General features: G+C 61.3%; 3 protein-coding genes across 3 annotated transcripts; 2 read left to right on the top strand and 1 right to left on the bottom strand.

Moving 5' to 3' along the window:
* Positions 1–243: 243 nt before the first annotated feature.
* On the bottom strand, positions 244–4,639 carry A1Q1_01597 (uncharacterized protein; the record flags this gene model as incomplete). The annotated part of the gene is made up of 2 exons (XM_014324636.1): positions 244–3,977; positions 4,036–4,639. The coding sequence occupies 2 exons, from the start codon at positions 4,637–4,639 to the stop codon at positions 244–246; spliced, it is 4,338 nt and encodes a 1,445-aa protein (XP_014180111.1).
* A 1,115-nt stretch (positions 4,640–5,754) lies between these two features.
* Positions 5,755–6,804, top strand: A1Q1_01596 (uncharacterized protein; the record flags this gene model as incomplete). The annotated part of the gene is made up of 3 exons (XM_014324635.1): positions 5,755–6,156; positions 6,237–6,665; positions 6,703–6,804. The coding sequence occupies 3 exons, from the start codon at positions 5,755–5,757 to the stop codon at positions 6,802–6,804; spliced, it is 933 nt and encodes a 310-aa protein (XP_014180110.1).
* Positions 6,805–8,099: 1,295 nt separating this feature from the next.
* A1Q1_01595 (uncharacterized protein) lies at positions 8,100–12,094 on the top strand (the record flags this gene model as incomplete). The annotated part of the gene is made up of 6 exons (XM_014324634.1): positions 8,100–8,816; positions 8,877–9,156; positions 9,218–9,687; positions 9,774–10,438; positions 10,691–10,889; positions 10,943–12,094. The coding sequence occupies 6 exons, from the start codon at positions 8,100–8,102 to the stop codon at positions 12,092–12,094; spliced, it is 3,483 nt and encodes a 1,160-aa protein (XP_014180109.1).
* Between the last annotated feature and the right edge of the window lie 2,211 nt (positions 12,095–14,305).

Below are 14,305 nucleotides of genomic sequence, written 5' to 3'. Positions count from 1 at the left end.
GAGACGGTCGGAGAATCGGACGACAAGAGGAAAGGGTGAGTTCAGGGTTTGGCGGTGGGTGGGTGGGTGGAGGTTGTGGCGGTTCGGATTTCGAAATCCTGAATATTCGATTGCCAGCTGTGACCCACGCTGAGTATAGGGGGGCGAGGGGGCAGGCAAAAGGGGACGGTAAGTGGAGCTAAGTGCGCGACTTTTGTGTCTGTACCGTACATGCATTATCTGATATCTATCCTACTTCCTACTCTACGCCTTGATCGCCTTAAGACCCTCTACTCTCTTGCCAATCTGACTCTTCATCTCCTCGGCCGCCTTCTTGATCTCGGCCTCCTCGGCCTGCTTGGCCGCCGCCATAACGCGGTCGAGGAGGTTGTACGGCGCGTCGGCCGCTGCGTCGCGCTTCGGCAGGAGGTCTGGCGGCGCCAGCCCCCCGAGGAGCTCGGACGCCCAGCCGAGCGCCTCCCGCGTCCATCCCGCCGCGAGCGCGCGCGAGATGAAGCTCTCGGCGTCCCGCGCCATCTCGGCACTGGCGACCCACGCGGGCATACTACGCGCGTTCGCGAAGAAGACGTCGGCCACAGACGAGGTGTACCGGTATCCCGTCTTTGCCGTGTCGTGCCGCGATAGCGAGGTTTGGAGGTATCGCTGCGCGAGGGCCGAGGGGCTGCCGCGCAGCCGGGCGGTGATGGGCGACGCGGCGAGCCATGCCTCGCTGCTGTTGTATCCGTCAACGGAGGCGTTCGGGCGCTGCTCCAGGTCGACACAGCGCTCCGCCACCGCCACAAAGATGTCCGTCATGTCCGTGCCCGACGCGGCCGCGGTGGAGAATGCGTCGTCGAACTGCGCACGCTGCGTAAACAGGCCCACGAGCTCGGCCGCAGACAGCGTAACGGCCGCATCGACGAGATTCGGGTTCGCCCCAGTCAGCTTCAGCTGCCCCAGCACCGTCGCGTACTCTGCCCGCATGTCCTGGAGCGTGACAATGTCGACGGGCCCGGTACCGTCCTCGAACTCTTCCTTCGGGATGTTAGACGAGGTGCGCTGCGGCGTGTCGGTGAGAACGGAGATCCAGGCGTTGCGCTTGTCGACGAGCGCGAGCGCGTTGATCGCAGCGAGGTACGACTGCGCCTGCATCGCGCTGAGGGAGTAAGGCGAGATACGTCCCGAGGACGAGGCGAGGAGAGAAGCAAACCGCTGGCCCTGAGCGTACATGATCTCAGCGGCGGAGCGGTAGTCACCCCTGGCGATGTGCCACGAGTACAACACGCGGTAGTAGTTGGGCGCCTTGAGGGGGTCGCTGTTGCGCGCCTTGAAGGTGAGGCGCTCCTCGACGTCACGCTGGAAACCAATGAAGCCCAATCGCGTGAGGCGGCCGACCTGGCCCGCCTCACACATGCCGCTGATGAGCTGGCCGAGAAGGTCGCGCTTGATGTCATGGTGCGGCGCGGACGTCAGAACGCTGTAGGCAGCCTCGTACTCGCCCTGCGCAAGGTGCGCAAGGAAGACGCGGGTGTACAGTGCCCTGGTGTCGCTGTCGGGCATATGCGAGATGGCGAGAGTACCGAAGTGCGCAACGGCAGAGTCGAGACCGTGCTCGTCCGCAATGGCGAGCGCGCGGCGGTAGTACTCGCCCAGGGCGTTCGGGCTCGTGCAAGCCGGCAGGATGCAGGCGAGCGAACCGTCACGGCATCCCTGGGCCGCGAGCTCGAGGTAGCGCACGCCCTCCTGATCGCCGCGCTCGAGGAGAGCACGGCCACGAACGAACGCCATACCGCTGCTGAGCGGGTAGCGCTCCGTGAGCTCGACGGCGGCTCGGGGGTGGCCGTCGCTAAGCACGGCATAGGCGAGCTTGACGTCAGCAGCCTCGGGCTCGACATCGATTTGGTCAGGAGACAGGAGGTCGAGGCTGGCAACGAACGCAGACGCGGCGTCGAAGAGACCGGCGAGTGTGTCGGCTGGCGGCGCCTGCGCAAGCTCGGAAGCAAGGAGAGAGTGCAAAAGCGAGTAAGCCGTGTCGTAGTCTCCGTCACCGCCAGGAGTGTCGCGCATACGCAGTCCGTCGAACTCAGCAAGCACATCGTCCTTCCTAGCGGCTCGGCGGACGCGGGACGCCTCAGCCGCCTCCTCGCCCGTCTGCTCCGACACCCAACGGCCGACAGAGTATCGGTGGTACGTCGCCTGCGCGCGAGCGAGCACCTCGATGAGCGCCTCAGACTCGTCATCCTCGGCTGACGGGTCCGGTGATGTGGCGAGATGCCACAGCGAGACGAGCAGCACGTTGCGCGCAAGCACGTACCTCGCCTGGAGCACGTTGGCGACAGCAGACGAGAGCAGAGCGTTGCCGAAACCGCTGAACGACCAGCGCTCCGCCTCCTTTCCGCCCGAGATCGGTTGCGGCGGCGTGGCAAGAATGTCCAAAGCCTCAGACAGCGTTCGCGTGATATCTGAGCTCTCAGAGAGCGCGCGCTGCACAGCTTCCCGCTGTCCGTCGGTGATGTACGGCTCAACCATGTCGTCCCAGAGAGCGCCAGCGAGGTTCTCGACAGGCATCGAAGCACCCTGTCCCAAAACCTCGTCGAAGGCGGCGGCGAACGCATCCAGAGCGGTGTTGCGCTCGGCACTCGCGTAGCTGATCACGTCGTCGAGAGGCGTCCGCGCCTCCTCCTGTACCAGGTGCGGGTGCGGCTCCTGCGCCTGCAGCGCCGTCGCGAGATCGTTACCCGCCACAGCAAGCGCGGTCAGGCACCGGCGCGATTGCGGCGGGGCAAGGGGCGCATACTGCGGCAGAAGGGCGCCCTCCGGCAGCGCCTGGAAACGAGTCGCCTTGTCGGTGTGCGCACCGAGGTCGACGAGAACGCCCGGCGTGTCCTCCTGCACCGGCACGGAACCACCCTCGCGGTCGAGAATCAGAACCTGTCCGTTCATGGAAGCGGTGCCGACGGGCCATCGTCCCTGCTTGTCAAGCTCACGCACACGCGCCCAGATACCGAGCCACTCCAGCTTGAGCTGCTTGCGGAACTGGTCAACGACGGGCGCGCCCGTCTGCGGGCTGGTCTCCATGCGGAGCTGGCTGCCGACGGCAGCCTCGAACTTGCTGGAGAGCGAGGGGTAGATATTGAGAAGCAGCTGGTCCTGTTTCGCTTGCGGGAGCTGGTCGATGTAGTCGTCAAGCGCCGCCTCCAGGTTCAGTTGCGAGAAGCGTCCAGGGAAGAACAGATGGTCGATAAACGTCGCGGCAATGTCCGAGTTGTTGTACGGCTCCGTCGGCTCCGGCGCCTCGAGGCCCAGAATGTTGTCAAAGTACGGCGCATCGAGGCGGTCGACTTCCGAGTCGTACGCGGCCCGCTGCCATGAGAACACCAAATCAGACTCGAATGACGGCTCGAGGTATGTCGTGAACTGCAGGATGTGGTTGACCGGAACCGACTCAGCAACGAAGGTGCCCTGGTCGTCCCAAGCTGTCCACAACCGCCATCCATCCTTCGAGTCTGTACGCAGTGGCGGCTCGATCTCGAAGCCGCGAAGATTCCAGCCTGCAGTATCGGAAGAAGCGGGAAGCTCGGCAGCGTACACCAGGTCGTTAGCGTGGTGCGCACCGTTGTTTCCTCGGTAGAAGACGAAGATACCGGCCGAGTTGGAAGCGAACGGCGTCGGGACGAACACAACAACGATGTGCGACACTCGCGGGTTGGGGCTCGGATGCGGCACAACGCGGATCAGCGACGTCGTCGCCTCCGGAAGCTGCTGCATCGTCGGTGTTCCCTGAACAAGCGCCTGCGTTGATGGCGTCCTGACGTCCATTGTCTTGAGGCAGTGGCCAGACACGGAAGACCAAGTGCGCAGCTTCGAGTCGCGGGAGAACGTGTACATGACCGGCATCTGGTCCACGAGGTCAAACTCGGCAATCGACGTGACGGTTTCGTCCACCGTTCGGGAGAACAGACCGCCGAACAATCGGTGAGACGCGCGGTGGTGCTCTTCTGACCATTGTGGTTGTTCTGATGTCAGCTTTCCGCACCGGTGATGGTCGTAGCTCACCTGATGTCGAGTTCGGAGTGCGAGCAACCTGGATGATGCCTCCGTCTCCGCATCCCAGGATAACCGTGTCCTGGTTGGCAATAGACCAGGATCCGACCTCTCCCGCCGAGCTAATGAGCTCCTCGTTGACCTCCCACTCCTCGCACCAGTCGTGCTTGGGGTTGAACGTGATGCGATCTCCTCGGTCGACAAACGAACCGAGGTCAAACTCGAAGCGGTACACAACATTGGCCTGGGTAACAACGACAACGTAAAGATTGCCATCGGTGGTGGAAGGCACAATGCAGTTGTTGGCGAGCGGACGAAGCTGGTCGGGAAGCATGATGCGGATCGCAGCGTGCTGCAGAGGCCCGCTGCCGGCCGCGATGACGGGCGACAGAGATCGAAGCTCGAGAGCGTAGCCATTGTAGATGCTTCGCGCAAAGATTCCCGTCGCAGCGTCAACAGCGGCACTAACCGCATGGTCGGCATTCAGCGGCGAGGTGTACGGCTCCGTCGTCTCGGGGAAGGGTCGCTCAGAGGGAACGGTGACCTCGAAGGCGTCGTCGTTGGACGGCGCCGGGAGATGCGCATGGCTCAGCTGGAAAGGGGAGTACACCGACATGGTGGGCTCGGCGGGCGCTTTGTCGCTGTCTTGATGTTGGCGTGCGCGGGTGCCGGTGCTTCCTGTCGATGGCTCTCGAAGATGGGATCAGAGATGGTGTGGGTGCTGAAATGTTGTTCTGGTTGCGACCACCATGTTGTAATTGTTGGATTTTGATTCCGCTCGGGCCGTCCATCCATCCAGGTGCGTCACCGCTGCGGTTGTGCTTTCGGCATCACTCTGCATACGCGCGTCTGAGCGTCTGATGTTTGTGCATGTGAAACTTTGCGCGTCATGTGCTTTGTGAGGGAAGAGAGGTCCATGCTTGCCTATGGATCTCGACTGCAAACGTCGGACGAGTGAGTGAAATCACGTGACTAGTTGAAACGGTGTTGAGCTCTTCGCTGACAACGGCGACGGATACCTGACCTTGCGATCTCCTTCAAACAGTAGACAATTGGGACGAGGTAGCTGAGACTGCGATGTTGTACTCGTTTCGTGGCCTGGTCAATATACGGCTTGTCTCCTCGGAAGAAGATCCGGGTGAAGGAGGGCCAGTCGATGCTACCGTGAGTAGTAAAGTTAGAAATCTGGGCTCGCACGATACTTTCAATCGTTACACTGTCATGTTGACCTCTAATGCTCCTGCAAGCTTCCAGAAGAAGCGGCATGCCGTCGTGCACAGAGAGGAAGGAAGACAAGAAGATCGGTGAACGGTCGATTGCTCGAGCCGGTCATGACGACAGCGTGGGGCTCCATCCGCCGAACCAACCGTAATGGTCCCGCTCGGCGGCAGCCAGCGACACAAGATTCAGCGAGCACCAAGATTCAGTTCAAGCCACTCGTGCCGAGCTGACAATCAACATCGTCATCTGCACCATCCCCATCGATTCGGCACTGCATCCCGGCGTCGGCAGATACGAGGTGAGCCCCTTTACTTTAACCGCTCCGTCATGCCCCACAAGCTCAGCTGCCTGCACCCTGGACTAGCTGATGGAGGAAGGCGGGGAAGGAACGTGTATTGACATCAGAAATGGATCCACGGAGAAGAGGGGGCGATCCCCGCCAGCGCGGCAACTACCAGCAGAACCAGGGCTACGGCGGTCCTGGAGGTCCCGGTGGTCAGGACGGCGGATATGGAGGACGAGGTGGTCCTTCGCAAGGCGTATACCAGCAGGGTGCGGATCCGAGATATCGCGGCGACCCGAGGGGCGACCCTCGTGATGCTCGGAGACAAGACCCGCGCCGGAGGGATGACCCCCGCGGTGACCCCCGCGGCGACCCTCGAGGAGATCCCAGAGGAGACCCCCGTGGTGATCCTCGCGGCGATCCCAGAGGAGACCCCCGGACCGCCAGGACCACCGGGCCCGCCGGGAATGGATGGACCCCCGCGCCAGGACCCGCGCGACATGCGGCCTCCGCCGGATGCTGTGGCGAGGAACGGAGCTGGGCCGCCGGTGCCGCAGCCGGCTGAGGAGGAAGTTGGGCCGTCGATCCGACAGCGGCCACTCTTCTGTGTTGTGTGTGCGAGTAACAACGTAAGCTAGTTTACTATTCGCGCAGCTGACATCAGAACCGATCCATGGAGGCTCACAAGGTGCTCGCGTGAGTTTTGTAGAGCGTCGCCCGAACTAACAACAGTAATGCCGGACTCCGTGTGATCTCTGCGGGCACGGGCTCGGCGGTGCGCCTTCCCGGACCTGCGATCGACAAGCCGAACGTGTACCGCTTCGGAACCCCTTACGATACGATCTACAAGGATCTCGAGTCCAAGGACCCGAAGCTCTACACTGCGAATGGGCTGCTGCCGATGCTGGACCGAAACCGGAAGGTGAAGCTTGCGCCAGAGAAGTGGCAGGAGCAGCGCAACATCCTCGCCGACGTCGTGATCACGTGCGAGGAGCGATGCTACGATGCAGTGTGCGATGACATGCTTGCGCGCGGCGGCGAGTTCAACCGCCCGATCCACGTTATCAACGTCGAGATCAAGGATAACCCCGAAGAGGCGCATATTGCGGGCAAGAGCATACTCGAGCTGTGCCAGACGGTGAGCTTGATGAAGCCGATCGAGCTGACAAATACAGATTGAAAAGGCGCGCGACATTGACGCGGAGATGGACGACATTCTTGTGCAGCACCAGGAGCGGCACCCGCATGCTCTGCTGCACACTGTGGCATTCTTCTGAGCGAACGCGATACCCGTGGAGGCGACGAAAGGAAGGAAGGGATTAGAGGCTAGAGCGCGATACGAGGCGGTTGCGAGGTAATAGAGCCGATGCAAAACAGAGGCCCCTTGTGCTGCATTCTGTTGAATGCATGGGGTTCAAACAATACAGAACAGACAAAGGACATTCAGAGGTGCGCCTGTGCATGTCGGACCACACATATCATGCAGCATTGGCAACCTATGATGGAACTGGCGCTGGGCTGGAACACATGTTGCAGAGCATTGCAGGGGCTATGAATAGCTCCGGTGCCAGAAAACAACGCTAGGCATTCTACGATGGAATCTTCCAAGTCGAGGGCGATGGCGTCTTTGTTGAATGGCGCTCGCCTGATCGCTCGAGGGATGTGCACTGGCGCCAGCGCAGCGGGTTTAAGGTGTTTTCCATTATGCATGCATGCGTCCAAGTATCCTAGGGCTAGTAGGGCTTCTATCGGAGCCTTTGTGAGTGAGCAATTCGAGGGTGCGCACGAGCACCAGGCGTCGAACAAGGGGGCGACTGTGGAACGCCTCGACATTCAAAGATCAGTGGGATCACCTACCGACTGTCCGGACCGGCGAGGACCGGCGGGGTTGTGATTCCTGGGAACTGATCGCATGTGGCCTAGCTAGGCGCAGTAGCCAACGAGCGTCGAGGGAGGTATGCATGCGGCGAAGAGCGCGTGGTCTACCTTGGTCGGGTCAACCTTAACGATGGAATGGGTGCCCTGGAGGGGATGGAGGGGGTGGCTCTACTGACGGGGTCTGGTATTTACCTGTACCAGTAGTCGGCGCGCGGTTGAGTGGCCATTGAATTGAAAACAACCGTCCGTGGTTCAACCACGCGCCGGACAGCCGGCAAGCCAGCGGCCAGCGGCGGCGGACGCCATAGTCTCTCCCTTGTCCGTCGACTCTTTGCATGCTTGCATTCTTTGCTTCCTCTCACACCCTCACCCTCCCCCCACGACTACATGACCCAAGAGGGCTGCTGCTCACTGATCACTACAAAGATCAGTGGTGCATACAAGCCCTCTCCCTCCCCCTTCACCATCGCATCTCCTCTACCCCAAACGCGATCGACAACTGTCAACAAGAGACCACCCACGCACACACACGGCACCTCGTAATCCCCTCACCCCCCCACAACCTCCACATTTTGGCCACTCACGCACTCGCAAGACCTAGTCCGACTGTGCCGACTCCTGCACTACTAACTCACCCCTCTGCACAAGCATACCCTCCCGTCGCCGCCACCATCCAGACCTACGAGCATGAGTCATGAGCGCTACAGCCTTGTCCAACTACCAGCTCGGCGACCTGCTTGGTCGCGGCGCCAGCGGCAATGTCTACCGCGCACTCAACTTCCTCAACGGCGAGACAGTCGCCATCAAGTCGATCTCCCTCTCGACCCTCCCCGCCAGCTCGCTCCCGGACATCATGTCTGAGATCGATCTGCTCAAGAACCTCAACCACCCCAACATTGTCAAGTACAAGGGATTCGCGCGCGACAAGGAGAGCCTCTTCATCATCCTCGAGTACTGCGAGAATGGCTCGCTGCAGACCATTCTGAAGAAGTTTGGCAAGTTCCCAGAGTCCCTCGTCGCCGTCTACGTCCGCCAGGTCCTCCAGGGCCTTGTTTACCTCCACGAGCAGGGTGTCATTCACCGCGATATCAAGGGCGCCAACATTCTCACCAACAAGGACGGCAGCGTCAAGCTCGCAGACTTTGGCGTCTCGTCGAAAGCACCGACCCCGGACTTGGCCGCCGTCTCCGACCCTGACGCTGACAATGAGGTCGTCGGATCACCGTACTGGATGGCACCGGAAGTCATCGAGCAGAGCGGTGCCAGCACGGCAAGCGATGTCTGGAGCGTCGGCTGTGTTATTGTTGAGCTCCTCGAAGGCAAGCCCCCGTATGGCGACCTTGCACCGATGCAGGCTCTCTGGCGCATTGTCCAGGACGAGAGCATGCGGATACCGGAAGGCGCTTCACCAGTGAGCTGCCCGTGGTGGATTTCAAGCTGACATCAGGTCGTCAAAGACTTCCTCTACCAGTGCTTCCAGAAAGACCCCAACCTGCGAGTGTCGGCAAAGAACCTCTTGCGTCACCCGTGGATGCAGTCAGCCAAGAAGAACTTGGAGAATGACACTGTCGACGTCGGAACGCTCAAGAAGGGACCAGCTGCCCGGGAGAAGGTCACCAGTAACGGTACCAAGGCACCTGATGTCGCACCAGCTGCAAGCAAGGATGGTCACACTGTCAAGAGCAAGAAGCCCATTACGGAGTACTCGGCTGCGATTCAGAAAGTGCAGGAATGGAACGAGGCGCTGAATGGTGAGTGTCCAGGTAACGGTTGCCTGAGGAGTGACTGCGAGTGACTGACCACCCATCGCAGCCGCGCCCAAGAATTTCGGCACGGTGCGACGCATCCCCAACCCGACCAAGAAGCAGCACGAGCCCCCGCTGCCCCCGCCGTCGTCGTCCAAGGCTGCTAACCCGCCGGTGGCCGCGCCCATCGCAACGGGCGGCCTGTTGCAGAAGAACAAACACGTCAGCGACGTCCTGAAACGCGCAAAGGAGAGCGCCGAGGCTGAGAAGTGGGATGACGACTTTGCGTTTGACGAAACATCCTCCAAGATCAGCAGTTTCAGGAGCGATCGCAGCGAGAACGCAGCAGATGACGCAAACGCTAATCACGCGACCGTGCGGCAGACCAAAGATCCAAAGGACTCGCAGCGCGATCCCCACAGCGCCCCGAAGAGCAACAAGGGCTCTGCACGGCTCAAGGGTATTCCGGAAGACTACTCTGACCTCGCGGGCGACGAGGACAATCTTGATCTCGAACTCAAGTTCAGCAATCTCAAGGTAGGCTGAACAAACCATTCATGAGCTAATGGCAGATCCGTAACAAAGGTGGGCGCATTCGCCTGATGCACCCGAGCGACTTAAAGAAGATGGGGTCCTTTGAGTCCGAACCGAAGGACAAGGTCAAGTCCAGCAAGGATACAGGCAAGGAGAAGGAGAAGGAGCGGGAGAGGGCCAAGCCCGAGCCCAAGAGGGAAGAGCCTCTGGCTCCGAAACCTGAGCAGCCAGTCCGACCACCGAAAGCTGCGTCGCGGCCACTGCCTAAGAAGTCTTCGTCGCCCGAGCCGCAGCGCCCCACGACTAGCCCAACACTGTCGCCGCCAGGCTCTCGCCAGAGCTCCCTGCGTGGCAAGGCTGCGGAGGCTGCTAACGTCGAGTTGCAAAAGTATACCGAGGACGACGACGATGACTACAACGACATCTTCGACGGCCCCGTAATCCATCCTGATGGCGTCGCTTTGCAGTCGCTGCAGCTGACGCGGCGTTCGAACCACTCTTGGAGGGAGGTCGAGGAAGAACAGGACCCGTTCGCCGAATTCGACGACGACTTTGCCACCAACAGCCTCGAGGACAACTTGCTCCAGACGAAGAGGGCGGCACTGCACACGAGCGTCTCGGACATCATCGCCCGACTCGAGGCAGGCGGCGCGCCCGTCCGCGAGGCCGCCGACGAGCTCCTCACCCTCTTCGAGACGAGCCCGGACGACATGGGCCTCGAGCACTACTTTGTCGTCAACCACGGCATGCTCACGTGAGTTTCCCTACTCCCGGCATTGCTAACTCTCAGCATTCTCGAGATTCTGGAGGGACGGCTGACGCGCGACGTTGCTGTCCGACTGCTCCGAATCGTCAACTACGTGAGCTGTCGTCGTCTGAACGAGCTGACAACAGATCGTAACTTACGATGTCGACAACCTTGAATCATTCTGTCTCGTCGGAGGCATCCCCGTCATCATTGTGAGCTACCACAGGCGGACCCCAGCTAATCCCAGCCATACACCAGCAAGAAGCATTTACTCGAGACGCGTCTCGAGGCATCCAAGTTCATCCAGCATCTCACACACTCTCCTTTGACTCTGCAAATGTTCATCTCATGTCGTGGCCTCAAAGTGCTCGTCGAGCTGCTCGACGAGGACTACACTGTCAACAAGCATCTCATTCTTTCGTCGCTTGAGGGTATTGGCTCTGTCTTCGATCTCCAGGTGAGCTCGTTGGGCTGTGTGCTTTGAGCTGACACCAGTCCCCCACGCCAAAGCCCGACTTCTGCCGCATGTTCACCCGCGAGGGTATCCTGGACCCGCTGTCGACGGCGTTACTCGCGCTCATCAAGGACGCAGAGGTCGGCGAGGAGACGACCAAGCGCGCCGTCGACGTGCTCCTGCTGTTCTGCCAGGTTGGACAGGCGGACGTGCACGTGCGCGCGGCGTTTGCGCACCGCACGATCATGATGCGCCTGCTCAAGTCGCTGCCGCTGCTCCCGCGCAAGCAGCTCGTCACCGCGATCAAGGCGATCAAGCATCTTGCGACATCGCCTCAGCTGATCGAGGTGCTCCAGAACTCGAACGCAATGGAGGTGCTCGTCGAGCTGCTGGGCGAGACGCTGAAAGGGTCGTTCTCGAACGAGATCTGCTCCCATATCTTCCAGACGATCTACTCGATGTGCCGCCTCTCCAAGTCAAGGCTGGAGGAGGCGTCCGCCGCGGGCCTCATCCCGATTTTGAAGCGGACGATCGACGACAGCTCGCCGCTGAAGCAGTTTGCGCTGCCCGTGCTTTGCGACATGGCGAATGCGGGCAAGGTCTCGCGCCGCCTGCTCTGGCAGAATCAGGGCATGCAGATGTACCTGACGTTACTGGACGACCCGTACTGGCGCGTGTCGGCGCTCGAGTCGATCTTAGCGTGGATGCAGGACGAGCCCGCGCGCGTGGAGGAGGTCCTGCTCGGCGCGGCCGAGACCGAGTCGTTCATCAAGTGCTTCTGCCTCGCGCACGGCGCGTCCTTCGCGCGCATCCTGGAGCCGCTGTTGAAGCTCCTCCGTCTGTCGCAGCACTTCACCGCCGCGCTCGGCAAACCCCGGTTCTTCAAGAAACTCTCAGAGGCTCTGTCGAGGGACTACGAGGCCGTCGTCAAGTCCAACCTGCTCCGCATGCTGCGTGCCGTCATCGAGCAGCGGCGCGACCGCGTCACGCTTGTCCGAGAGTTCAGTCTCGATGCGATCGTCGAGAAGCTCGCCGAGGAGCACAACCCCGTTGTCGTGCGCGACCTCGCGCGCCAAATCTATCCCATCGTCACGGGCCAAGCGGCTGCTGAGCCCAGGGAGACCCGCGAACGGGATCCCCGCGACTCACTCCCCCGCCGCGCCGGTCTCGAGCCGGCACCACGCGGGCCTCTCCGAGCGCTTCGGTAGCATCACGGAGCGTCTCTCAACGGCGTCGGGGCGATATGAATCCCGCGGCGGCCTCGGCGTAGCCGAAGGGCTGATGCAGGGCTTGGAGCGCGCGCAAGCTGCATCGGCGGCACAAGCGCACGCCGCAGCCCACGCGGCGCTGACGGGCCGAAGCCGGCCACTATCGCAGCAACTCCCCACCCTCAGTCCGCCAATCCAGCACATCCAGCACATCCGGCGCGGCTCCGCCGGCGCGGTGTCCTCGCCCCTGGCACCCAGCATGTCGCGCACCGGCAGCGGCACATCCACGCTCGGACCCCGCAGGACATCAAACGGGGACGCGGGCATGCGCAAGGTCTCGCCGCCATCTGCGTCTTCGGCGCCGAAACGGAGGTCCCACCTGATGGACGTGCAGTGGGACGTGGACGAGAACGGCAAGCTGGCCAAGAGCGTCAAGAGCCCCATTCGGCCGAAGAGCCAGCCCGGCAGCCCCATCCTCCAGTAGGGACGGGGGACGGGACTCGGTCCCGCAGGGGCCGAGTTCGTAGGGTTTGCGCTACCGACGGACGGGCTCGCGCTGCCCGCGGCTGATGAGTTGGCGCTGCATCTCGGTGGCGCCGATGGGGCGTATGCCGCGTACGACGCGAGCGAGGGGTTCGGGTACACGCCGTACTATGTCGGGGATCGCCTCTCGCCAGGCCCCATCTCGCCAAGACCGACATTGGGACAGGTGGGCGTCGGATTGGCAAGGTCGGCGTCGACGAGTGGCGCATATGCACCGCGCAAGGTCGTGCGCGCCATAACACCCACGACGCCGACGCCCACGCCTTGATGCCTCCCCCATTACTACCCTCTGCCAATCCTTACATTATCAACTCATTCTATAGTCGGCTCTCATCCCTTCATATTCTCAGCTCTCATACGCTTACACTCTCCATGCGGCCCCTTCGGGTCCGCCTCATCCTCATTCTCATCAGTCATCACAACCTACAACCTACAACTCTTACACTCACACACACCCAGTCAAAGCAAACAAGTGTACCATTACGCCTCCATGCCGCCATGCCGCCCCCTCACCTCACCTCACAGTACCAAGCACCAGTATCACGCTTTATGCATCGCATTATTCACCTACACTTTGCTCGAGCGCGGCGAGAAACGACCTAGCGACCTGTGAAGACTGTTGTCAAGTTTGTCGCTCCGTGGCTGCGCTGGAGGTGGGGTGTCGTGAGAGATCAGTGATCTGTGAAGTGGCACCCGTCTCCGTCATCTCTGCTGAGTATCTCTGACCTAAGGCCTAGGGCAGTCAGTGAACTGATAGTCTAGCACGGCTCGTGAACTAGGACGGCTCAGATCATCCTCGGTGCGAGCGTATCGCATGAATCAATGCAATGCAGAACAGAATGCTAGTATGGCTATGCTGATGCTACTGTAAACTTGGTAGATAGTGGTGATAAGATAAAGAATGTCTCTGTTTGGTTCTTTTACTCCTTCTTCCTGCTGCCCTTCTTTCCCTCCTCCCTCTGCGTCTCCTTCTTGGCTTGTTCGGCTGCGAGCTCGGCCTCGATTTCGGCATGGATCTGCGCTTCAAGGGTCGCTGGGGTCTCGGCTTCGGTTTCGGGTGCAGTTGCGGCAACGGGGAGCTCGGTGGTGTCGTTGGCATGGCTGGTTTCGCTCGCCTCGACCTCTGCAGAGGGCTTTCCGTCGGGATCACGGGCCTCGCTTCGCTCGGCGTTGCGGCCCGCCCACGCCGCATCCCTCGCCGCCTTCAGCCTCCGCACCTCTCCGCGCTCCGTCGACTTCTGGCGCGCCTTGAGCGCATCCCGGCGCCACTGCGCCTTCCAGTGCTCAAACTCGGCCTCGACGTCCAGGTTATCCACGAGACTGCCAATGGCCTTCTTGTTGAGCACGGGACGGCGGCGAGATCCGCGAGGGCGCACCGCGTCGTCGTCCTGGAGCATGCGGACTGCGAGGCGCATGGCCTGCAGGATACGCTCGGTCCAGATCTCGCGGCGCTCGACGAGACGCTCGTTCAGAATTTCGGGGTCTTCCTCGGGAGCATGCTCAGTCGTGAAGTAGTGCGGGTTGTGCCACGCTGCGCGCTTCGCAGAGCCCTTCAGGCCGAAGTTGGAGTCGAGCAGCTCGGCGTCGACTTCGGAGGCATCCATGTCCGACTCGTCTTGGGTACGAGGCACATCGGCATCAGGGTCAGAGTACGAGGGGAGACCGGCG

The sequence above is a fragment of the Trichosporon asahii genome (genome assembly GCF_000293215.1).
Source record: "Trichosporon asahii var. asahii CBS 2479 unplaced genomic scaffold scaffold00050, whole genome shotgun sequence".
In the NCBI taxonomy this organism is placed as follows: domain Eukaryota; kingdom Fungi; phylum Basidiomycota; class Tremellomycetes; order Trichosporonales; family Trichosporonaceae; genus Trichosporon; species Trichosporon asahii.
Note: the sequence above shows the minus strand (reverse complement) of the source record. Positions and strands in the feature narration are given on the sequence as shown.